The sequence below is a fragment of the Lissotriton helveticus genome, chromosome 1_1, assembly GCF_964261635.1.
Source record: "Lissotriton helveticus chromosome 1_1, aLisHel1.1, whole genome shotgun sequence".
NCBI classification, from domain to species: domain Eukaryota; kingdom Metazoa; phylum Chordata; class Amphibia; order Caudata; family Salamandridae; genus Lissotriton; species Lissotriton helveticus.
Genome location: NC_136057.1, coordinates 134,050,791 through 134,077,174, shown reverse-complemented (window position 1 = coordinate 134,077,174; position 26,384 = coordinate 134,050,791). Strand labels below are relative to the sequence as shown.

The 26,384-nt window shown below is 48.5% G+C and overlaps 1 protein-coding gene across 1 annotated transcript in view; it reads right to left on the bottom strand.

Moving 5' to 3' along the window:
- Nucleotides 1-17,158: 17,158 nt before the first annotated feature.
- Nucleotides 17,159-26,384, bottom strand: part of LOC144768286 (uncharacterized) — an 86,441-nt gene continuing 77,215 nt past the window's right edge. Inside the window, exon 3 of the mRNA XM_078651841.1 lies at nucleotides 17,159-19,539. Coding sequence (XP_078507967.1) covers nucleotides 18,380-19,539 — 1,160 coding nt within the window. The 3' untranslated portion in view covers nucleotides 17,159-18,379. The remainder of the gene's footprint in view (nucleotides 19,540-26,384) is intronic.

The window sequence follows — 26,384 nt, the reverse complement described above, 5'->3', positions numbered from 1 at the left end:
GGGGATGCTCAGACGTGAGTCCCAGTTACTCCACACCACTGGAATCAAGCTAGCCGGGCTGAAGAGAGGTGTTACCTCGAAACCGGGCCGGTCCTCGGATGCTTGTTTCTGTTCTGGGAAGGACATGGCTTTTGTAGTTCGGACTGGACTGTTCCCATGGGGCACAGGGTCAGCGCTGATTTGCATATCGCCATTGTCTAACCCAGGGTGGTGTGGAGTGGAAAAACGATGGATTGGGGCCCAGATCTTTGGACTGGGGTGAATGTGTGACATTGATCCACATTCTGTCCATCATTGTTGTGTTTGCAGTTACCGCTCTAAGTGTACTGGGGATGCTCAGACGTGAGTCCCAGTTACTCCACACCACTGGAATCAAGCTAGCCGGGCTGAAGAGAGGTGTTACCTCGAAACCGGGCCGGTCCTCGGATGCTTGTTTCCGTTCTGGGAAGGACATGGCTTTTGTAGTTCGGACTGGACTGTTCCCATGGGGCACAGGGTCAGCGCTGATTTGCATATCGCCATTGTCTAACCCAGGGTGGTGTGGAGTGGAAAAACGATGGATTGGGGCCCAGATCTTTGGACTGGGGTGAATGTGTGACATTGATCCACATTCTGTCCATCATTGTTGTGTTTGCAGTTACCGCTCTAAGTGTACTGGGGATGCTCAGACGTGAGTCCCAGTTACTCCACACCACTGGAATCAAGCTAGCCGGGCTGAAGAGAGGTGTTACCTCAAAACCGGGCCGGTCCTCGGATGCTTGTTTCCATTCTGGGAAGGACATGGCTTTTGTAGTTCGGACTGGACTGTTCCCATGGGGCACAGGGTCAGCGCTGATTTGCATATCGCCATTGTCTAACCCAGGGTGGTGTGGAGTGGAAAAACGATGGATTGGGGCCCAGATCTTTGGACTGGGGTGAATGTGTGACATTGATCCACATTCTGTCCATCATTGTTGTGTTTGCAGTTACCGCTCTAAGTGTACTGGGGATGCTCAGACGTGAGTCCCAGTTACTCCACACCACTGGAATCAAGCTAGCCGGGCTGAAGAGAGGTGTTACCTCGAAACCGGGCCGGTCCTCGGATGCTTGTTTCCGTTCTGGGAAGGACATGGCTTTTGTAGTTCGGACTGGACTGTTCCCATGGGGCACAGGGTCAGCGCTGATTTGCATATCGCCATTGTCTAACCCAGGGTGGTGTGGAGTGGAAAAACGATGGATTGGGGCCCAGATCTTTGGACTGGGGTGAATGTGTGACATTGATCCACATTCTGTCCATCATTGTTGTGTTTGCAGTGCAGGCATGCACAGCATGATTTTCGCCAGCAGTAAAACACACCGGACACCACAGTTACTTAGTCGGGACTGGAAGTCCTGAGCGATCCCGGCCTTTTATTTATAGCTATCTGGCCACGCCTGGCCAGAGGGTGATACAATGTGTAGGACAGTATCCGGGTCGCCTTTCCAGCCAGCAACACTAGAACGTTACAGCAGGCATTTTATCAATACCCGTGGACGCACGTGAAAACTGCCTAAATGTGCCCGGAGCCCCCGTGGGCGTCCTCACAACCCCCTAAACCCTCGGGCAGGGCCCCCACCTTAGTACGGCCAACCCGCATGCCTCCTGCCGCAGAGGCATGGCCAACTGTGCTTGGGTCCCTGGGGTGGCCTTAGGCATGTGCAAGCTGTGCACCTGCACAGGGCCGCCAAACCCCAGGGGCCGCCACGCCAATATATATCCTTAATAGAATAATCCTCTGAGGATGGATACATATTTGCATGGCGGCCCTTGGCACGGATTTGGTAGCCTCCGGCTCTGTAACACCTTCCTGAGCTCCGGGGGGTTCTGCCCCGCCCGGACCCCCTCTTGCGGGGCCCCTACCTACGCTCCCTGCCCAGGGCCGCCATGAGCCTAGGGCCACCCCTGCCGGAGGAGGCCACCCCCCCTATGGGAAACCCCCAGGGTTGCGATCACCTCCGTGACCAGGCCGTGGTCGATCGAAGGGGAGGTCATCAAGTCCCGCACAGGGTTAGCAGGGGGGACTGGCGCCAAACTAGGAAGCATCAATGCAATTACAATACAATACAATTGAGCAAAAATACAACTTACATTTAAAAGCCATATTTCGTAAGATAGAAATCGGTCATAATTAAAATGTGTCGGGGAAAATCACATTAATTTGTTTCCCAATCCTCCATTATATGAGTGTCTGTCCCAAAAACGTACACCTACTGTCGCAGCCAAGAGGTAACAGCAGGCAGTGGATAACAGCAGGCAGTGGGTAACAGCAGACAGTGGATAGAAGCAGGCAGTGGGTAACAGCAGGCAGTGGGTAACAGCAGGCATTGGACAACAGCAGGCAGTGGACAACAGCAGGCAGTGGGTAACAGCAGGCAGTGGATAACAGCAGGCAGTGGGTAACAGCAGGCAGTGGGTAACAGCAGGCAGTGGATAACAACAGGCAGTGGGTAACACCAGGCAGTGGGTAACAGCAGGCAATGGATAACAGCAGGCAGTGGGTAACAGCCATCCAAAGGCGAATTTACTTAATCAATAAATAGGTGAAGCAGATTTTATGGCATGCACATTTCATTTTCAGAGGCTGCATAACAACAGAGGCCAGCACTGACCCTGGCAATATGACCTTGAACATTTAAAGGCATCTGGTCTACATAATAAGACCCTTTAACACCACCGTCGTGCCGGATATCAAACAATCAATCAATCAATCAGAGTACTTGTAAAGCGTGCTACTTACCCGTGAGGGTCCCAAGGCGCTGAGGGGAGGGGGTGCTGCTACTGTTCGAAGAGCCAGGTCTTGAGGAGTCTTCTGAAGGCGAGTAGGTCTTGGGTCTGCCGTATGTGGGTAGGGAGGAGTGTTCCAGGTCTTGGTGGCGAGGTAGGAGAAGGATCTGCCGGAGGGTGTTCGTTGAATGCGGGGGACAGTGGCGAGGGCGAGGCTGGCGGAGCAGAGATGGCGGGTGGGGGTGTGGAAGCTGAGGTAGGCTGGTCTGGCGTTGTGGAGTGCTTTGTGTGCATGGGTGAGGAGCTTAAAGGTGATCCTCTTGTCGACGGGGAGCCAGTGTAGGTCTCTCAGGTGGGGGGTGATGTGGCTGCGGTCGGGGACATTGACGATCAGTGGGAGGAGGCGTTTTGGATGCGTTGTAGTCGTCGTAGGTGTTTGGCTGGGATTCCTGCGTAGAGTACGTTGCCGTAGTCCAGTCTGCTGCTGACGAGGGCCTGTGTCACCGTTCTTCTTGTTTCGGTCGGGATCCACTTGTAGATCCTGCGGAGCATGCGGAGGGTGTTGTAGCAGGAGGAGGAGATGGCATTTATTAATTTTATTTATTTATTTATTTATTTGCGGGTTTGTATCGCGCTTGAATCAACTCCTTCCAGAGTATCTCTGCGCCCAAAAAACACCAAAAGCATGGTCAAGCAGTCAATGGATAGCGGATTCATTCTGAAACAGGAATGTTTTGAGCTTCTTCCTGAAGCTCAAATGTTCAGGACATTGCCTCAAAGCAAGGGGGAGCTGGTTCCATAGAGTGGGACTAACTACAGATAAAGCCTTGCCACCCTGTCTGGCCTTTCTCACAGCTGGCACTCTCAGGAGAAGCTGGTTACTGGACCTAAGCACCAAACTGGATTGTATGGAATGAATTTATCTCTCCAGTGCGATGGCCCTAATCCTTTTAGGCTCTTGTGGATTAAACAGCATGTCTTGAATTTTACCCTGTTACGGACTGAGAGCTAATGCAATTTCTCCAAGAGGGGTTTAGACGGTGTCCTAGGGGGGCATTTAGTACCAGCCTGGCAGCAGTATTTTGAATCATCTGGAGTTTGGCCAATACTCCATCATTGGCCGATAGCAGGAGGCCATTACAATAGTCAAAACGACTAAGTATCAGAGCTTGCACCAAGGTTTTCCTGATGAAGTCAGGTAGCAGGGGAAAAACCTTCCGCAACAAGCCAATGACATGGAAACAGGAACCCACAGTGATGTTACAATGCTGTTTAAGAGAGAGTTCATGATCCAAGCGCACTCCCAGATTTTTCACAACCAGCTTGGGTTCTGGGACCGGGCCAAGATCTTGCTGCCACCAGTCCGGGGTCCACAGGATCTTTGCTTCCCCAAAGAGCATAACCTCAGTTTTGCCTACGTTACATTGGAGGCAATTAGATGTCATCCAATTTGCTACCGCCTTCATGCCATTGGAAAAAGATGTTTTCACCTTGTCGGTAAGAGTTTTAAAAGGAAACAGGAGCTGGGTATCATCCGCGTAGGATACCGGGATGAAACCGAACTCTCTCAAGATTCTAGCCCGGGGGGCCACGTAGATGTTGAAAAGAGTTGGGCTCAAACAGGAGCCCTGTGGCACCCCCTTGGTAATCTCAGTCTCAACCGAACGAAATGTGCCCATACTCATACTAACCGATTGAGTCCGGTTAGATAGGAAACTTCTTAACCAGGCCAGTGCTGAACTCACAAGACCGATCTTAGCAAGCCGTTCGAGCAGAATATTATGGGATATAGTGTCGAACGCTGCCGACAAGTCCAACAGTACCAGGACTACCGAATGACCCCTGTCCTGGTAAATATGTAGATCATCCGTCACTGACAGTAGTGCCGACTCAGTACTGTGCTTCGGCCTAAAGCCAAATTGCGAGTGGTCTAGACAGCTGGTCTGTTCGATATAGCACAAAAGGTGCCTGTTCACATGTCTTTCAGTAAGCTTTCCCATGAATGGAAGTAGGGATATCAGTCTGAGATTTGACAAATCCGTTCAAGGGATTGTAGCATTCTTTCTAATAGGTCTTACCGATGCCTTTTTCCATGCCATGGGCACTCGGCCTTCGGTCAGTGATAGATTCACAAGGCACTGAATCCCTGTGCCCAGTGTCTTAACCACCACTCCTTCAACTCGCTGTGGACATTAAAATCTCCAAGGAGTAGGAATTCGCTTCCAGGATCGATATGTGCAGCCAATACCTCCAACAGTGAAATGGAGAAGTTTGCGCAGGGGTAGGGGGGGCGATAGACTAATGCCCCTTTACGACCAGCTTTATTAGGCATATTAATCTTAAAAATCATCAATTCCAACTCAGAGGTGCTATATTCTTCTAGAATTGAGATGGAAGGGTCGCTCCTATAGACAATGGCTATACCTCCCCCAGATTTGACTGGGCGGTCTAATCTAAGTATCTTATAGCCATCCCGGATCCCTAGTGTAATTGCTGGAACTGAGTTGGGTTTTAACCAAGTTTCGGTTAGGAAACATAGGTCTGGCTTTCGCGAGGAGATTAGCTCCCAGACTTCAGGGTAATGTTTAGATAACGATCGAATGTTACATAGCAGGTTCTTACAGCCTAGTTGCGTGTTTGGTCCCAGCCCTCTAGTGGGCACATACTGTGATTCCCCCGATTTCCTATCACATAATGCCTGGAAGTGGCATTTTCTACAGGAGAAAGGGCCCTCCGGAGGAGTTCCCACCTCCCCAGAACATCCCAACTGAGAGGGCATCCATAAGCCTAATAGTTCTCGCGAAGTGTAGCTTACCCGAGTAGTAGCATGACAGCCAGGGACAGCAGATGGAAATGCCATGGCTCCTAGACCCGTCCGGTCACGGACGGGCGGAGACGGGCTTCTCTTTGGCTTGTCTTAGGCGCGTCCTTAGGTGCACCCCTGCGCGCGACTGCTGCGTGCTCAGAATGATGAGAAGGCTAAGTAGCCCTTCCTTGGGGAAAACTAGACTGCTACCCGCTTCGTGCAAGCGGAAGTGGAGTGTGTGTGTCTGGCTCTTACCTGTCCGCCCTCCGCTCTACGGCGCTAATTGCCGAGTCGGACCGGGGCGGGCAGGCTATACTATTGAGCGCAGACATCCCTGTGCGCGAGTGGGTCTCTGTCACCCCCTGTGGCACCAAAAGCAGCATGGGGAATTTTAAAAAACTGCGATACAAGTGTATTAAAAGTAAATCAAGTTGTGCAATTTTAAAATAACATCAAAGGATTTCAGGCACCAAAATGCTTAGTCCAATTATAACTAGGCTTGAGGTATCTTGCTGGCGTCAAAGCGGGTCGGGGAGACTCTGCCACCGTCCCTACCGCGGTCAGCCGGCAGCTCCTCGCTGCTTAAGTAGCCCTTCCTTGGGGAAAACTAGACCGCTACCTGCTTCGTGCAAGCGGAAGTGGAGTGTGTGTGTGTGACAAGGAGTGGTGGACCCCCAGAACTGACCCTGTGATGCCTCCTTCGTTACAGACGACTCCTTGGGAAAACGAACAGGATGACCATGAAGAAATAGAACCCGGTCCCTTTAATTGGGCGTTTTCTGAGGAGGAGGCCCGACCTCCAGTCCACGTCAGTGCAGCCGGAGTGGACAAAACCCAGGAAGTATGGTACGGGGCGTGTGACGTCACCCCGGTGGAGCAGGAGAGGAGGGGAGTCGGAGTGGGAGAGCGGAAAGGAGGACGGAGCGAAGAAACCAGGCGTATATCGGAGGAAGAGACCGAAGAAAGCGGTGAAGGGTCCCAAGGAGAGCCAGGAGGCCAACGACACCACGAGCCGCCGTGCCACGCTCCCGGGGGAGGAGTGTGGCTTTCTCAGGTACGGCAGCGTATGGCGGCCTGGGTGGGAAGCAAGCGCGTGTAGAGTGTAATTAGCCCCGTTCTATCCATAGTCCTCCCCTCCTCGTGTTTCTTTACCCCGCGTTTACCCCTCACCGTATGTACTCACTGTCCCACACGTGTGCTGAGTGTACAGCATCACCGGGTGAACCCCTATCGCACAACACGGTCCCGAGGTGCACGAACCCCCAGAGGACAGTAACACTAACGGCCCTGTTTCTGTTGGTCTTCTCTTTCCTGGGGAACCCGGAGCCTGTGAAGCAGACGCCTTACCTGGACAGCCCAGAGGAGAGCCGCACTACGTCAGCCCAGGGGGAACTCCTACCGCCACCAAAACGGATCCTAGTCAATTCGCCAAAGAAAGACTGACTTTCCGGACAAGAAGGACCTTAATGTTGAACACTAAACGGGGTATCCCAATAAAACCTGCTTTGCCACAACAAACTGGTGTGTCTCTAATCCCTGACCCACCTTCCAGGCCCACAGTGGTGTCAGAAGTGGGATCTACTCCCTCAGAGCAAGAAAAAGCGGACATGGAACAGGTTATCCAAACCTTGATAGATGGGCAACAGAAGTTGGAGTGGGCTGTCAGTCAACAAATCAGCACGGCAGACGCTGACAGAGCCCTTTTCCGCTCCACGATGACGCAGGAAATGGACAACCTATAGAAAGTGGTACAAACCCCAGGGACTGCTGTGTCACAGGATCGAAGACCCTTTGGCCCTCATCCATCCGGAGTGGCCCTGCAGAAGTACGTCACCGGAGAAGACCCAGACGCCTTCCTGGTCAACTTCGAAAGAGCTGCCCGCGCTTGTGGGTGGCCGGAAGAGAAGTGGCCCTTCTTCCTTGCCCCCTTTTTAGTAAGGGAAGCGCAGACGGCCTACCAAGTCGCTAACCATGCAGGCACCGCCACGTATACGGAGATTAAAGGGGTGATACTAGACCACCTCGGGATGGATGCCGAAGCATACAGGCTCAGGTTCCGAAAGGAAAAAGGGGTGGCGGGCGAAAACCCGAAGACGCTATACTTAAGACTGAAAATGGCTGCAGAACAGTGGCTAAGGCCGGAAAACAGAAGCAAAGAAGACGTCATGACCAGCATTGTACTGGAGCAGTTCATGGAGGCATTGCCGTATGGAACTCAGAGATGGTTGAAGCAGCATTCGGGTCTGACAGCCGCACAGGCCGTAGAGATGGCGGCCAACTATGCCAGAGCGGCGCCCAGGTCGTTTCCCTGGGACACAGAAAAAGCCACAAAGACACCAATGCCTCCTCCGAAAACAGAGAAAAAGAGAGCTGTATTCGAACCTATGAAGCCACGGCCTTTCCGACCGGACATAACACCCATGAAAGGGCCCCAGTGCTTCGAATGCGGAGAGTGGGGCCACATAGCCCGCTTATGCCCACGGAAAAGACCCGTTGAGGAACCCATGGAAGTCGGATACATCCCTAAAACAGTGCTATACACCGCGGAGATGGGACCTTCCTATTATGTAAGAGTCAGGGTGAACGACTCCCCTGTTAAGGCTCTGTTGGATTCAGGGTGTAGGCAATCCGTTATCAGAGAAAAACTGCTGTTCCCCACACAGATAGGACAGGAAGGTGAAGTGCACATCCGATGTGTCCATGGGGACGTGAAGACCTATCCCCTGGCCCGCATCATCATACACCCTATAGGAAGAGAACCATGTACAGTGAGAGTGGGGGTGGTGGGGTCCCTCCCCGAGGAACTGATTCTAGGGGTAAATAATCCTCAGTTCCTGTCCTTATTCAAAAGGGAGCTAGACCTACGCCCCGCTAAAGCCTACTTGACTGTCGAACCATGGGCCCTAGACCGGGGATTTAAATTCGCACAGTCCAACGACCCTTCACTGTTGAACGCATGGGAGGCAGCCCATACAGCACAGTCAGAAACCACAGCTCCCACATACCCCCGGTTTAGCATAGAATGTGATCTACTGTATAGGGAAGGAAAAGAAGGGGACCATAAACAACTGGTGGTTCCAAAGGAATTCCGTGAACAAATCCTGTTCTATGCACATACCCATCTAACAGCGGGACATAGTGGGGCAGAAAAGACCACCCAGAACATACTGCGATTGTTCTACTGGCCCGGGATATACAAAGAGACCGAGGCTTATTGCCATCGCTGTGAGGTGTGTCAGAGGAAGAATCTCACCAGACCGCCTTCGGTGCCTTTGCAACCGCTGCCCATCATTGGCAATCCCTGGGAACGCGTGGGAATGGATCTCATAGGGCCTCTGCCACGCTCCTCAAGGGGACACACATATGCCTTGGTGGTCGTAGACTACGCCACCAGGTTCCCCGAGGCGTTCCCTCTTAGCGCCCCGACCTCTAGGAATGTTGCCGAAAAGTTAGTGGAGTTGTTCTCGAGAGTGGGGTTCCCACGAGAAATCCTAACGGATCAAGGGACTCCATTTGTTTCACGAATGATGACTGAGATCTGCAAGACGCTGGATCTCCGGCACATTCGTACGTCCGCCTACCACCCGCAAACGGACGGTTTAGTGGAACGGTACAACAGAACCCTAAAGACAACCCTAAAAAAACTATTAACAACTGAACCCAAGGACTGGGATAAAATGCTCCCCTTAGCTTTATACGTGGTGAGAGCACAGGTCCAGAGTAGCCTCGGTGTTTCTCCCTTCGAAATGTTGTATGGTCGCCAGCCCAGGTCCCTGCTCGAAATCACCAGAGAGGCTTGGGAGAGGGAAGAAGCAAACGAACAAAGATCTCTCCTTGATTACACTCAGCAATTAAGGTCCAGGTTGGGCAAGCTGAGAGATTTGGCCTATTCAAACATGAAGACGGCCCAAACCCACCAAAAACGATGTTACGACAAGGGCAAAAGATGGAGAACCCTGGAGAAGGGCGACTGGGCCCTAGTCCTGCTCCCCACTACAACGCAAAAGATGAGGAGTGAATGGAAGGGGCCATACCAAGTACTGGAAAAGTACGGCCATACCACCTATAGACTGCAAATATCGTCCACACGCAGCCAAACCTTCCATATCAATCTACTGAAAAAGTGGATAGGTACAGTACCCCGTTCTTCTAATCTGGTCCTACCAGAACACAGCTCAGGGACCACCTTACCCTACCTACCTGTCAATCCCGAGCTAACAACCACGGAGAAACAGGACCTCCACATGGTCCTATCCCCATTCTCCCCCTTGTTTTCGGACCTGCCGGGATGCACCCCATTGGCAGAACACGAGATCATACCACTACCGGGAGCATAGTTAAACAGAGAGCCTATCGTATCCCCGCAGCAAAAAGGGCCGATGTGAGGAAGGAAGTTGCCAACATGCTAGAACTAGGGGTTATCAGACCCTCAAAGAGCAATTGTTCTTCTCCCATTGTTATGGTCCCCAAGCCAGACGGCTCGACCCGTTTTTGTATGGACTTCAGAGCATTAAACGCTGTTTCGTCACTTGATGCATTCCCCATTCCCCGAGTGGATGAGCTAATCGAACGTATAGGAGAAGCCAAATACATAACCACCTTGGACTTAACCAAAGGTTATTGGCAGGTACCCCTGAGGGAGGAAGACCGCCACAAAACCGCTTTTGCCACCGAAGAGGGCCTGTATGAGTTTAATGTCCTTCCCTTCGGTCTCCATGGGGCTCCTGCCACTTTCTAGAGGCTGATGAATAAGGTATTGTCTCCCCACAACAAGTACAGTTCAGTATACCTTGACGACATCGTCATTTTCAGTCACACATGGAAAGACCACCTAGAACACCTGACTAGGATACTATCCTCCCTGAGGGATGCCCGCCTCCACGTGAATGCCAAGAAATCCCGAGCAGCATTCCCGAAAGTGAAGTATCTAGGATTTATGCTAGGAGACGGCGTGATAGCCCCACAAGAGGAGAAAATCAAAGCGATAACAGAGACGCCGTTCCCCTCAACAAAAAGGGAGTTAAGGGCATTCCTAGGTCTGATCGGCTACTATCGCCGATTTATCAAAAACTTTGCCGACCTTGCCTCTCCCTTGACTAACCTTTTACAGAAAACCATCAGAAACGTCCTTCCTCACCCTCCCTCCACAGATGCAGGAAGAGCCTTCACATCGCTGAAGGAAGCAATCACCATCAGCCCTGTGCTCATCCCACCTAACTTTGACAAACCGTTCATTCTGGCCACTGATGCTTCCGAGACAGGCATAGGGGCGGTCCTTTCCCAAATAGGTGAAGACACCGAGGAACACCCGGTTCTGTTCATAAGCCGTAAGCTTCATCCCCGGGAACAAAAATAACCCACAGTAGAGAAGGAGTGCCTGGCCATTAGATGGGCCGTTGACAAGTTAAGATACTACCTAGAAGGGGGGCCTTCCTTCTATACTCTGACCATGCCCCCTTACAGTGGATGCAAAAGAACAGGACGCAGAACGCCAGAATTCTACGGTGGTTCCTGTTCCTTCAGCCCTTTTCCTTCACTGTGGTGCACAGAAAGGGAAGCGACAACGGAAATGCTGATTTCCTTTCCCGTATGCCGGTCCTCCCCGATCGGGAGAAGCCAGGGGGGGTGGAGTGTGACAAGGAGTGGTGGACCCCCAGAACTGACCCTGTGATGCCTCCTTCGTTACAGACGACTCCTTGGGAAAACGAACAAGATGACCATGAAGAAATAGAACCCGGTCCCTTTAACTGGGCGTTTTCTGAGGAGGAGGCCCGACCTCCAGTCCACGACAGTGCAGCCGGAGTGGACAAAACCCAGGAAGTATGGTACGGGGCGTGTGACGTCACCCCGGTGGAGCAGGAGAGGAGCGGAGTCGGAGTGGGAGAGCGGAAAGGAGGACGGAGCGAAGAAACCAGGCGTATATCGGAGGAAGAGACCGAAGAAAGCGGAGAAGGGTCCCAAGGAGAGGCAGGAGGCCAACGACACCACAAGCCGCCGTGCCACGCTCCCGGGGGAGGAGTGTGGCTTTCTCAGGTACGGCAGCGTATGGCGGCCTGGGTGGGAAGCAAGCGCGTGTAGAGTGTAATTAGCCCCGTTCTATCTATAGTCCTCCCCTCCTCGTGTTTCTTTACCCCGCGTTTACCCCTCACCATCTGTACTCACTGTCCCACACGTGTGCTGAGTGTACAGCATCACCGGGTGAACCCCTATCGCACAACACGGTCCCGAGGTGCACGAACCCCCAGAGGACAGTAACACTAACGGCCCTGTTTCTGTTGGTCTTCTCTTTCCTGGGGAACCCGGAGCCTGTGAAGCAGACGCCTTACCTGGACAGCCCAGAGGAGAGCCGCACTACGTCAGCCCAGGGGGAACTCCTACCGCCGCCAAAACGGATCCTAGTCAATTCGCCAAAGAAAGACTGACTTTCCGGACAAGAAGGACCTTAATGTTGAACACTAAACGGGGTATCCCAATAAAACCTGCTTTGCCACAACAAACTGGTGTGTCTCTAATCCCTGACCCACCTTCCAGGCCCACAGTGTGTCTGGCTCTTACCTGTCCGCCCTCCGCTCTATGGCGCTAATTGCCGAGACGGACCGGGGCGGGCAGGCTATACTATCGAGCGCAGACTTCCCTGTGCATGAGTGGGTCTCTGTCACCCCCTGTGGCACCAAAAGCAGCGTGGGGAATTTTAAAAAAAACTGTGATACAAGTGTATTAAAAGTAAATCAAGTTGTGCAATTTTAAAATAACATCAAAGGATTTCAGGCACCAAAATGCTTAGTCCAATTATAACTAGGCTTGAGGTAGCTTGCTGGCGTCAAAGCGGGTCGGGGAGACTCTGCCACCGTCCTCCCTACCGCGGTCAGCCGGCAGCTCCTCGCTGCCTAAGTAGCCCTTCCTTGGGGAAAACTAGACCGCTACCCGCTTCGTGCAAGCGGAAGTGGAGTGTGTGTGTCTGGCTCTAACCTGTCCGCCCTTCGCTCTACGGCGCTAATTGCCGAGTCGGACCGGGGCAGGCAGGCTATACTATCGAGCGCAGACTTCCCTGTGCGCGAGTGGGTCCCTGTCACCCCCTGTGGCACCAAAAGCAGCGTGGGGAATTTTAAAAAACTGCGATACAAGTGTATTAAAAGTAAATCAAGTTGTGCAATTTTAAAATAACATCAAAGGATTTCAGGCACCAAAATGCTTAGTCCAATTATAACTAGGCTTGAGGTAGCTTGCTGGCGTCAAAGCGGGTCGGGGAGACTCTGCCACCGTCCTCCCTACCGCGTTGACCTGCTTAGACATGGAGAGGGAGGAGTCGAGGATGAATCCTAGATTGCGTGCGTGGTCGGTGGGTGTTGGTGCTGTTCCCACTGTGGTCGGCCTCCAGGAGTCATCCCAGGCTGAGGGGGTGGGTCCGAGGATGAGGACCTCTGTCTTGTCTGAGTTCAGTTTCAGACGGCTGCTCCTTATCCAGTTGGCGACGGCCTTTATTCCCTCGTGGAGGTTGGTTTTGGCGGTGTGTGGGTCCTTGGTGAGGGAGAGGATGAGCTGGGTGTCGTCGGTGTAGGAGATGATATTGAGGTCGTGATGGCGGGCCACTTGTGCGAGGGGGGCCATGTAGACGTTGAACAGTGTCGAGCTGAGGGATGAGCCCTGGGGGACGCCGCAGATGATGTCGGTGGCTTCGGATCGGAAGGGTGGGAGGCGGACGCTCTGAGTTCTGCTGGAGAGGAAGGACGTGGTCCAGTCAAGAGCCTTCTCTTGGATTCCGGCTTCTAGGAGGCGTGTCTTTAGAGTGCGATGGCATACCGTGTCGAAGGCAGCTGACAGTGTCTTTAATCTTAGTGGAATAGGGCAATGCATAAAAAGGTGGGCCTTATGATTAAGAACGGCAGCCCTAAGTCAATGGCAACTTTAAAGCACAACGCCTCCCCCGCACGGTTTGTACTTAATTGTACTTACTTGTCGAGATAAATGTACTTTTCTACTTTATTTCTGATGACGTGTTCCCTTATACTGCTAATGCATACTGTAATTTACAGTGTACTGTTACATAGAAATGTCAATAAAGAATTGTGATAAAGAAATAAAACAAGACCTCCAGGCGGGGCCGGCACTAAGGAATGCGCTCAACCAGGAGCAAGATGGGGAAATGCGCAGCACTAGGGCAGTGGATCTCACCTCTCCAAAGACTCCTGATGCACTGTTGAGGGCCCCGGTGCTCGTGTGAGCCCCTCCCCTCGCTGTAATACGACCGCAGTATCACCCCTGCCCTCCCAAGCCCTGGAAGTGTACGCATTTTAACTTTGCTTCAGAAAGCGGTGTCCCTGAAGCGGGCACTGCGCTCCGTTTATTTACTTATTTTAACTTTGATTCAGAGCTCTGTGTCCCTTAAGCGGGCCCCGCGCTCCGTTTATTTACTTATTTTAACTTTAATTCAGAGCGCGGTGCCCGCTTCAGGGACACCGCTCTCCGAATCATAGTTAAGAAGACGATAGGGATCAGCTGTCACAAGCTTGCTGTGCGAGGGCTACATGTTTAGAACCTGCTTCATTGGATATATGGCCGGATTCACCTCTTTGTCAGAACCTCAAATACTGCTGTACCAACAACAGAAAGAAAAACCTTTAAAAGGTCTAGATATGCGTTTTTGCTTTCAGCCGTGCCTTTGGTCTCGTAGCGCGTTCTCCTTTTCTACCCTTCTCCACAGCCCATAAATAAAACAAGCGGCCGCGCGGAACGAGGGAGAGGAGGGGGCCACGCCCCCAACCAGATGGCACACTGCACACAATTAAGTGCGAGCGGAGCTAAACTGTAGTTAGGCACGCTGCCACGGGACTACACGGAAGTGACCATAGGGCCAACAGCCAACAGAAATCAAGAAAACAACAGAAATGCCAAACTTAAACCAATCACGAGGGGCAGGAGAAATTACACAGAGCCAATATACAGATTACTTTAAGTCTCGCTGATAGGCAACCCTCTAAACCAAAACGTTTGTTGATCCTCAGTACAATTGACACACATACACCATTGTTCCTGTGTCATAGTAAGCATGTAAGGTAGCGCAGATGGTGAACGCATCCACTGCGGACATCTGTAGCATGCAGAGCACAGGCTTGAAGCCTTTTAAGATACAACACGTCCTCGACCCTTTTTTTGTAAAGGTATCCCCTCCCTATGATGGGGATCCTATACAACACGTAGAGTGGAGTATAATGGACATAAGGTGTGGATATTCTTAAAAGGGTTGATGCGTGTGTGTATGTCCATTTTGTATTTCCAAGACGCTTGCAGGTATAATCCTATGTGCTGTTCATCCCGCTAAAATCTAACTTTGCCGTTGCATTTAGGAAGCAAACTGCGTTGTTAAATGAAACATACAGGAAACTTATTTTAGGTCGAATGAAGTCCTGCATGAACCAAGAAGAGGTAGACGAAGGGTTCCTGCTGCTCAGGCGTCGGCAGTGCAGTGACTCGTAATAATGATCATTTTATCTGAGCATTTTATCTGAGCATGGTCCTGAGAGACCGACTCTCCTTCCAAAAAGTTCAGCCCCCCCATCAGTGCTAGCAGTGACACCCAGCTCGGGTTTATGCATATTTGTGGAAAGACCAGGATGCCATGAGCTCAGGTGCAAGCAAAAGAAATCACCAATTTGACTGTTGTTGGGCTCCTAGTATACAGTAATTTACAAGATTCAACGGGCCCCTCACAGTACTGGGCCCTGTGCCACTGCACCTGCTGCATCAATGGTAAAGTGCACAGAAGCATGTAGACTTAACAAGCACCAGCAGGAGTGTGTGATGAATGGACCAAGCATAGCAGGAGCATCTGCTGTCCGCTGGTAAAACACAAACATGAACTTCAAACAAAATTGGGGGCCCGATTCACAGAACTAACTTAAGACAAAATCCTAAATTTACTACTTTTGGTATTAACAGAACGTACTTACTACTTTTGATATTCACAGAATGCACTTGCTACTTTTGGTATTTACAGAATGGATTTACGACTACTAACTTTACGTCCGCACTCGGGCCTGGGATTCCAGCCCAGAGGCTGAGATTCCGGCCTGGAGGTGGAGATTTCAGCCTTGGCAAAGTCTCCGCCACCGGCCGGAATCTCCACCTCTAGGACGGAATATCCACCGCCGGCTAGAATGTCCACCTCCGGGCCGGAATCCCCACCTCCGGACCCGAATCTCCGGCACTGGGCCAGAATATCCGGCCCGAGTGCGGACGTAAAGTTAGTAGTCATAAATCCATTCTGTGAATACCAAAAGTAGTACGTTTAGGATTTTGTCTTAAGTTAGTTCTGTGATTTGGGCCCATTATCTCCAGGCCTAAGGCTGAAAGAGATATCTTCAATCATGACGAGCACAAATAAATGAATACTTGCAGTGAATAATTTTTTTTTTTTTTAAACCTAAGTGCCTGTGCTCATGTCACCGCCGTTGCTGCACACGTGCAAAGCTGGCGCTGCATCATTAGTTTAGTGCCTTATTGTCTTGTTCCCCTGCTGGGGGAGTAAATCATTAGGGGCCACTTGTACGAAGCATTTTTGCAGTCGGAAACGTCCAACCGCAAAAATGCTTTTACAAATGTACTAAATACAAATTGTGATTCTGTAACACGCTACCTACTCGCAATTTGTGTTTGCGATTTGGTATTTAAAAGGGGTGTGTTTACGGCATTTCTTCCAATTACTGAATCTGAATGGGCTGTATGAAAGATTTACGACCGAATTAAGGTAAAATTTTACTGATTCCCTGAAGTAGGTGGTAACCCATTTGCAAATAGGTAGGGGTCAGTTGAGAATGGAAAACAACTATTTTTAAGAGCAGGCAGTTGTCCCACGGACCCCATTGTCTACTCTTAAAAAATTAAACAAAAAAGCTTATTTTTTATCTTTTTAAATGTATCCCATTATCCTTTAAGGAAAACGGGTTGCATTAAAAAAAAAACAGACTGCTTTATTAAAAACTAATCATATACATGGTGGTCTGCTGACCTCAACAGGCTGCCATCTCTGTGATGGCTGTGATTCCAAATAGGTCTCAAATTGCGACCTATCTCACTAATATGCATGAGGTAGGTCTATTTGTCACTCGCTAGCAATCGCTAATGAAACTCAAAAGAGTTTCATACATTAGAAATTCCGATTTATAAATTACGACTCCTCGAGAATCGCTAATAGGAAATCGGTATTACTGATGCTAGTACATCCTGCCCTAAGTTGTGTTGTATTTTGCATTCCTCGAATGAGGAAAGCAAAAAAGGGCTGGGATGAAAAAAAGAAATAAAGAAATTAGTCTGGACACAGTACTTACTCCTTACAAGAGGTAAACTAAGTTATACCTGGCGGCACTCATAGATAAGGGGCTGCTCGGTGGGTTAGTTGCTTCCCAGTTGGTTGCAGCAGCATTCTTCACTACCGAAGCCTGAGCGCTGTAGAGCTTACAGAGTGACAAAAAAATAAATGTGCCCCCTATAGGAGGGGATCTTAAATGCACAGAATATTGACTTGAACCCATAGCAATGCCAGATACAGCAGGATTTATTTAGCAAAAGATGTCTACATACATCTGCAATAATCACAGTTCAACTACTAACTCTTAATCCTATGTGATAAAAGGTATGATGGGAAGGTAAAAAAGCCCATGTTTCTTTCTGCAGCTCTAACAGTATTCACGCACGCACGCACTACAAAGAGCAAGCAGCAACTGGGCTGAAGACGGAAGCAAGTCCGTTCCACGAGGCGAGTACCTCTGTGCGCTGCAGAGGGGCTATGGGCTTCGATTTGTTGGGACTTTGGCATCTGTGAAGAGGGGTCTGTTCTGAGAGCCCTAGCTGTAAGCTAAAACTTCACAGGTGACCAGAGCTGCAATTTCAGAGCACAGGTCTAGGCCGGGAAAATGACTTATTTTAATGATGCTGCCTCACTGGGGGCACATATGACTTGGCATGCTTGCGGCAGGGTCAGAAATGACTTCTCTAAATAAGTTTAGCACAGGCATACCACTATGCACTGAGTGCCTGCCTTTTGAACACTTTTAGCTGGGACTTAAACATCAGTATGCCGTACATCATGCCCTTAAATACCGAACAATGCTAGTGCATGGCCTAAAAGCAAGAGCTGCAAATGGTGCCTCAGTGATGTGTGAAGTGTATGCGCTTCGCAACGGAGTTTGCACACTCAGGGTTATTACACTAAATGCATGTACCATACAGGGAACAATGGCCATTGGGCATTTTTGACTATAAGCCCTAACTAAGTTACAACATTCCAGTAAAACTTACTTTGGGGTAAGCAGGACATAAGATTGTTACAGTGGAAATGGATCTATCTTGTTTGCATTAATTGGGGTTGTAGAAACATTCGTTTTGAGTGAAGTTCCTGCCATAAACTCTACAGTGATAGGCTTCAGTTTAGTGTGTATTCTTTGCTGCCGTTGCATATGTGCCTTTCGAATAAAGCTCTTCTCACACCCAGTGCAGTGATGAGACCTCTCACTGGAGTGTAATCTTCGAAGCCGTAGAAGATGTGCCTTACCAGTAAAGCTCTTCTCACACACAGTGCGGTGATAAGGCCTCTTTCCTGTGTGTGCACTTTGATGCCGTACATGGCCTTTCTTTCTGGGAAAAGCGCTTGGAAAACACTTTGCAGTGATAAGGTTTCTCTCCTGTGTGTTTGGTGTTACGAGACTTGACTTTTGATTTAAGCTCTTCTCACACACAGTGCAGTGAAAAGGCTTCTCTCATGTGTGTAAGCTTTGATGCCGTACAAGGCCTCCATTCTGGGAAAAGCTCTTCGAACACACAGTGCAGTGATAAGGTCACTCTCTGGTGTGTATTAGCTCGTGCTTTAGTAGATGCGCCTTTTGAGTGAAGCTTTTCTCACACAAGGTGCAGCGATAAGGCTTTTCTCCTGTGTGTATGCGTTGATGCACCTGAAGAATTTTCTTTCGAGTGAAGCTCTTTGCACATACAGAGCAGTGATAAGGCCTCTCTCCACTGTGAGTTCTTTGATGCCGTACAAGGCTTCCCTTATAAGCAAACCGTTTGCAACACAGAGTGCAGTGATACGGCTTCTCTCCTGTGTGTGTTGTTTGATGCAGCACAAGGGTTGCCTTCTGAGAAAAGCACTTTGAACACACAGTGCAGTGATAAGGTCTCTCTCCGGTGTGTATTAGTTCATGCTTTAGTAGATGCGCCTTTTGATTGAAGCTCTTCTCACACACTGTGCAGTGATAAGGCTGCTCTCCTGTGTGTGTTCTTTGATGCAGCACAAGGGTTGCCTTTTGAGAAAAGCGCTTCTCACACACAGTGCAATAATGAAGTCTCTCTCCTGTGTGTACGCTTTGATGCCGTACAAGGGTCTCCTTACGAGAAAAGCGCTTTGAACACACAGTGCAGTGATAAGGTCTCTCTCCGGTGTGTATTAGTTCATGCTTTAGTAGATACGCCTTTTGATTGAAGCTCTTCTCACACATGGTGCAGCAATAAGGCTTTTCTCCTGTGTGTATGCGTTGATGCTGAAGAAGAATTTTCTTTTGAATGAAGCTCTTGGAACACACTGTGCAGTGATAAGGCCTCTCTCCTGTGTGTACGCTTTGATGGGGCCTCTCTCCTGTGTGTACGCTTTGATGCTGTACAAGGCCTTTCTTATTAGCAAAGCTCTTGGAACACTCTGTGCAGTGATAAGGCCTATCTCTAGTGTGTGTTCTTTGATGCTGTAAAAAAGTTGCCTTTTGAGTGAAACACTTTTTGCAAGTTTCGCAGGGATATGCCCTGAGGATGGTGTGTCCTTTTTTGTGCCTCACATGAAGTGTCTCATTCATAAATCCTTTGTCACACACATTACAAGCAAAGCGTCTCTCCCTCATGTGCATTCTGCGCCATTTTTTTAAGTAGATATTTTGAGTAAAATTCATCTTGCCTCCGGAACCTTTATGGCTTTCTTTCCCATTCATATTTTCTAGATGTGATTGTTGTTCTGCAAAATAGAAAAAACATTGAAAATTACATGAAGAAAATATTTCTTGAAAAAGCTGCATTGATATAATATGGAGAAGTGAACAGTTACAATTCAGGGGAAAAAATGTATGTTCCAAGAAAAAGAGTCACACTTCCCTTTGAAACACAAATAGTGGCTAGTCCTCCTACACTAACTGTGGTGACCTAGTCCTGCAGCAGGAGCATGCTGGGAAATCAAGTGATTCACAAGAACCACTGTTGGACATGGGGTTTCTGGTTGGCTAGGGTAGGCACCTAAGCCAGGCAGAATCCACCACTCTAGTCAGGGTAAGCCAGATACACACCTGAGATAATCTGCGTTCAACCTCTGATAGCTTGGCGCAGAGCAGTCAGGCTAGTTTAAAGAGGAAATGTGCAGAGCATTTGTGCAACACACTAGTGCAGCAACACAGTGAGTAAACCACAAAAGGGAATCCATGCATGATTATGTAAAACTAAATTCTATATTATACATCAAACAAGTCCAAAATGACTTAAATCACACAGTTAGAGCAAATAATGCAGGTTTGACAGAGAAAAACACAAATAACTATAAAAACATAGGTCCCAGCGCACCTGCGCTCCTATTACACTTCATATGGTAACTGTAGTGAACGTGGTTGAAGTGATTGCATTTAGAAACCAAACGTAGGGCGCAGGAGCACCTACTAAACACTAAACAGTAAGTGAGCTTGAGTCTTCCAGCAGTTCTTCTCTATCGACGGCCCTGCGCCATTCTTGAGGTCATCTCCAGAGCAGAGACAATGCTGAACAAGAAATGCCCCTCACGCTCTTGCGAATTTGGAACCCGCCGGGGCCATTCGAATCGCGTTTCTTTGCCCAAGGAAAACCAAGCCACCCGTGAAGGAGAGCAGGGCGGCTTTACCACTCTTCTGGACCCAACCCGCCTCACAGTACCTTTGTGGGTGCAGGGTCACTGTCCTCAAGGCATCTGTAACTTGCTAACAATGTTGTCATGTCTTGGGAGTGGGACCAGATGTTGAGAGCTTCGTGCAATATATGCGTTAGAACCAGAGGGCGAGGCTGGCTGGAATGAGCCTCAGGGGAGAGGAGTTGGCCTAACGCTAGGGCGCTCAACCTCGGACCTGGGTTCGAGTCTCGGTAACGATGCCAAAACCTCCTGTGATTCTGGGCAAATCACTTAATCTCCCCGTGCCTAATATGAATGTGTGTCCTCATGTAACGTAACTGGTGCTATGTGAAACGCTCTGATACACGATTCGGTTCGGGTCTAGATCGCGCTATATAAAACTCTGCAAAAAAAAAAGAATGCTCTCCCGCCACATGTTACAGAATAACATGTCGTCAAAAGGTCTGCAGCTCCTGTAGCTCTGCAGCCTTAGACGCTGCACTGTACCACCTCAGAGCAGTACAAGTCTTCATTGGGCTGTTCCTCCAGGCTCACGAACGGAGGGGCCACACTAGTTTGTTCTTGGTGGCATCTGACGGTGGCGATATCTTGCCAGACTCCGGGGGTGAGGGTCACAATACAATTCAGCTGCAGTGAGCACGCTGGATCAAGGACGTGTCTGTTTCTCTGGTAATGCCTCCAGGCGAAACAACACTGTTCTAGCTAGAGAAAAAAGCTCACCACATGCTGGTTTGTAAAACATGGAGCACTTCCCTAGAATGCACAAATGCACTCCCCTTGTCAGAGCGCTGCACTGTAGGCCCTTGGTGCACTGTCCTGTAATGCACAAAGTTTTACCTTGGTGCAGAAGAGAGCACTTGCGACATGCTAGCCCTTGTAAAGAGGGCTTACCCAGCAGAAGTCTTGGAGAAAAGAGGCAACAAGGTCCTTGATGGCCCTGAGATCTGGAGAGAACAGGGGGCAAGCAAACAAGGCCTTAGAGAGCACGTCGGGGCACAAAAAGAGGTGGCAGGCAGCAGACAGCACATATAGTTAGGTTGCAAATTGGCAGTCCCTTTTGCAGCCCAGCAGCAGAAGGTCAACACAACAAGACAGTTAGTCGAAATGGTGGTTGCTCCTGGCAGCACAGCAGTCCTCATGGCAGTGAGCAAGTTTCAAGTTTAAGTTTATTGTTTGATTATTTAAAATCATTACAAAAACCCCCCAAGAAAAATAAAATGCGTCTGCACAGGCGGCTAAGATTTTCATACTATATAAAAGATCGAATTGTATCGGTGCTTTGTCTTACGTAAATTACATGAGTATAAAATTCAGTTATTATAAAATTGCACTTTAAACAATATTAAAATCAAATAACAGATGTATATAAAAATATGTACCCCAATTAAGGGAATGGGGTAGTATTACGTGAGCTTATATTTAGTCATCGTCCGCTTGCAATAGGAGACTATTGACAAATTTCATAAATTTGACTCCTCGGCAAGACAGGATGCACGACGAGCCCCCCAACCAGCGTATAACTGCTTGTCTGCTAGATCGGATATTCAGTTCGATGAGAATCGCTTTTAGGTATTGTCTCCTTTGGCTTAGGATGGCTGGACAGGCACATAGCAAATGGATTAGGGTTTTTTTTTTAAATCCACATAATCAACAAGCTTCTGAATTAAAAGCTGGCTTCCATGAGGGGAATAAGACCTTGGAGTCATGCACGCCCATCCTGAATTTTAGAAAACACATTTTTAAATGAGAGCTGAAATGGGCAGATAAGTAGGCTTGAGGCTTTGACGTCCTATATGAATTTATAACTGTCCATCCATGCCGCCTCTTTGTAAGCATCATTTTATCCTCCTGTAAAGATTTCTTTTTGGCCGTGACATTTACTGTTTTGTTAAAAGAAACTCTATCCATCGTGTTGTCCCATGCTGGGTGAAGTTCCATCGTAACCAGAGAAGTACTCAGGAAACTCCCCCAGGAGTTTGGTATTTCATGCTCCTTCTGTGACTTGATTTCATCCCAGCAAAGGCTGTTCAGAGTGCCCGCTTCGGAAGATCGGAGAGTATGGCAGAATTTAATGAAGTTACTCATACCCCTGTATTTCTGATCCTGGAGACCAAATTCCAGTTTTACCTGGGCAGGCGAGGCGTATTTAGGCAGATCAAAGACCGATTTGTAGATTTTCGACTGTAACTCATTCTGTAGATGCGAGTCTTTGCCACACCAAGGGACCAAGCCGTAGGACAAACAGGGTTGAATTTGGGCGGCCATTACTTTTAGCAAATGGGAATAGTTTGGGCAGTCCAATTTTTTTTAAATTAATCGATAAGCATAGATCAGCGACTGGGCCTTGGCTCTGAGGGCCAGTTTGTGTTCTTTGTGAATTGTACCCTGCCCGATAGTTACACCCAAGTATTTATATGAGCTTTTTTCTTATATATGAGCCCGTTGACCATCCATTTGAACTTTAGTGTTGTACCGTCAACTAGGCGGACGATTTTTGTTTTCTCTTTATTTAGCTCCAGCTGTTCCTTGTCCAAGTAGGATGCCAGGTTATTTATTGATCTCTGTAACCTGACTGGGGTTTGGCTCAGCAAGACTATGTCGTCCGCATATTGAAGGATTGCACCTGGCTCGTTAGCGAATTTCAGGGGGTGGCTCTCTGGCTTTTCAATGTGTGGGGCTATGTCGGATAAATACAGGTTGAAGAGGCTGGGGGCCAGGACACAGCCTTGTTTCAAACCGTCTTGTGTGTGGATATTTGCGGTAGTACTCAACCCGTTTCCCAGCTTAACTCTTGTCCATGTCTCCGTATACAAGGTTATAATAGCGGTGAGCAGTATGTTCGGCAGGCCCCATCTTTTGAGTTTTTCCATAGATGGCTCCGGATCACTCTATCAAATGCGGATTTAATGTCCACAAAACAGGCGAAGAGGCGGAGTTTCCTTCTTTGCGCTTGTTCCATCAAGAGAGCTAGAGTTGCGAGATTGGATTGGGTGCCCATGCCTTTCCTAAATCCTGTCTGGAATTTGGGAATGATGTTTTTTTCCTCCATGCAGCTTTGCAGGTGGATTAGTAGGCACGAAGCATACAATTTTGCTTCCACGTCAATCAGTGAGATTAGTCGGTAGTTTCCCGGCTTGCAGTGATCTCCCTTTTTGAAAATGGGGTGGATGATAGTCCCCCTCCAAGAAGCCGTGATGTTGGAGTGCAAATAAATCTCATTGAAGACTGGGGTAAGGATTGAGGACCACAACTCTGGGTTATTCCTGAATATTTCATTTGGTATACCTTTTGGCCCTGCCGCTCCCTGAGACTTTAGTTTCATTATAAGTCTGCTTAGATCTTTCGCGTTTGTCAGGGCACTTTGCTCGATGAAGGAAGAGTTCAATTGAGATGTAATATCTTCTGCTGCAACGTGAATGAATGAGGCTTGGGCTTCCTTTTGGTCGTGGTGTGGCCCCTGAAGTAATTGTTCGGGACCCATCGTGGATTTGTTAAACAGGGTTTTTACGTGGGCTGTCCAAATTTCTGCACCGATTCCTGCCTCTTGCTGAAGTGTTGGGCCGGCTGTTAATGTGTTAATGATCCCCCAGAAATTGCTACTGTTGGTTTTTTTGCTGGCTGATAATAGTTGCTGCCAGATAGATTCTTTATACACTGATTTTGCTTTTCCCAAGTTCCTTCTGTACGTGCTCCTTAGAGTTTGCAACTTTGTTTTTTGTTGGTTTGGGCCCTTTTCTCCCACTCAGGATAGGCGTCGTACTTCTCTCGCGATCTCTCTTTTGTGCATTTTGAGATCTAGATTGAACCATGGTTCCCTTCTGGCGACTTTTGTTGAACTCTGTAGCGTGGAAACCGGGAACGTTTGGAGCAAAAACTCAGCCAGCCGCTCCCAGTAGATTACGTGAGCCTGTTCTTGTACAGGGCCTTGGGTTTCTTTGAAGGCCTTTACTTTCTCCTCGATGGATTTTGGGGCCACTCCTCGCCATTTTACTTTACGCAGATTGAACGTTTCTGGTGGCTGCATGATGGTATTGCACTTTTGAACGATTTTTGTTTTATTCTTCAGGTTCAAAGTCAACGGAAGGCGGTCGCTTTCAGCTCGTGGAATAATTCTAAAGTTGTTTATCTGTGGAAACAGGTTAATGCTGGTTATTATGAAGTCTATTGTCGAGGCGACCTTTCCACTCAAGTATGTTGCCGCAGGGGGCGAATCCCACGGGGCTTTACCGCTCATGATTGTCATGTCGAGTGCTGCTAGTTTGCAAACAAAGTCGGACGCACCCTGTGAAGATTTACTGTTTCTTCCCCGTTTAGTCGCTAGAAGATTGATGTTAAAGTCGCCTGCGATCACCATATGGGAGTTCATGTGGCTTTTCTGCAGTGCGTTTAATAACTTTATTAGAGTTATGTATTTTCTGTTCTGCTTCTTCCTCTCCGGGTGGATGTAAATGTTGATTAGGAGGAGTTGTGTGGTTGGGTCCTTGCTGGTTACCTTGATCACTTGGATCCAGTTTGCCCCTGTGTCTATTTCTTCCGTTTCCCAATTCAATTTTTGCGTAATAGTTGATAAGCCCCCTCTCGGATGACCATAATTTGAGTATCTTTCTGCCAGGCAGTGATGTTCAATGAAACCGGGTATTGAGCTTGCCCCCATGTTCCATGTTTCTTGAAGCAAGATTATTTGTTGTTGCATAAAGAAGGTTACGGTTTCCTAATCTTGGTTCATGTCCCTGAAGCTGTGCACGTTCCACGAACAGAGCGAGATGTTGGTTAATTGGGTGTCTTCCCTTGTCAGTCTAGTTATTTTACTTTCTTGGTTAGGAGTACTTATTATTCAGTGTTTTTGTTGTTCCTGTTTGCTTCCCCCGATAGTGCCAGGACATTCGCTTTTGGGGAGCCTGTTCTTGTGGGAGGGAGGTATCGGTGAGTTGGAACGCACTCCTCGTAAGCATGTGGGCTGATGATTTCCTAGGTTTTTCCCTTCGTTTGATTTGTTAAGAAAGGGATATGGATACCTTGGGCGTTGAAATGCTTTGAGTCTGATGCCCCATGCCACAAATCTTCCACTCATGGCTGCAATTTTGTCCACCAGGTCCTTGGACGACCAAGTTGTCAGAGACTCCTCCACCCCACCCCCAGTTATTTCCTTGAATTCCACCGAGATTAGGTCACACAAACGGATTCCTTTTAATTCTGGGATTTCGTGGAAGAGTCTCAAAAGGTTTCCCCTATTGAGCGTATCCTGGGTGCCTTTTAATGAGTATTCCGGGATAAAGGACTGTTCAGTTCACACTCATCAGGTGAGCAGTTTATAGAGCCAACAGTGTCTGGCTACAAGTCCCAAGGAGCGTCTAAAAACATGGGATCAGAGCTCCAGTACTTATACTCAACAAGCATTAAAAATGCAATAGGTCTCGCAGTGACATTATTTAGAGCTATTTATAGTGTAAATGACATTGTTTTTTGTGTGTTGTTTTTATTTTGTAAAACATAATGAAATTGAATTGTAATTTTAAATAAAAGTAAAAAGATAGTACTAAATGGCCTAATGTGATATATACAGACTTATTGTGTCTAACTGTAAACTATATGTGTTTGGTAGAGGGCAACATATATTGTATATGTTTGTGAGTAAGATGTGTTGTACTGATGGAGTATTTAGATTAGAATGAAGGGGAAGATATTCAGATAAAAGGTAAGGGAATTAGGGTAGTATTATAAATGGCTAGGCCTTTTATTTTGGGTTTGGTTTTAAATAGATAAGTAAAAGGCATATACATTTACAATGCCAATAGCTCAAACTTGCGTAACTGCGAGACCTATTGCATTGCAAATGCTTGTTTAACATAGAGGGTAAGCAAGCACCAAACTGCGTGACACGCCAGGCATAGGAACACATGGAGAAAAATATTGCCTTTCAGAAGGAAATGGTA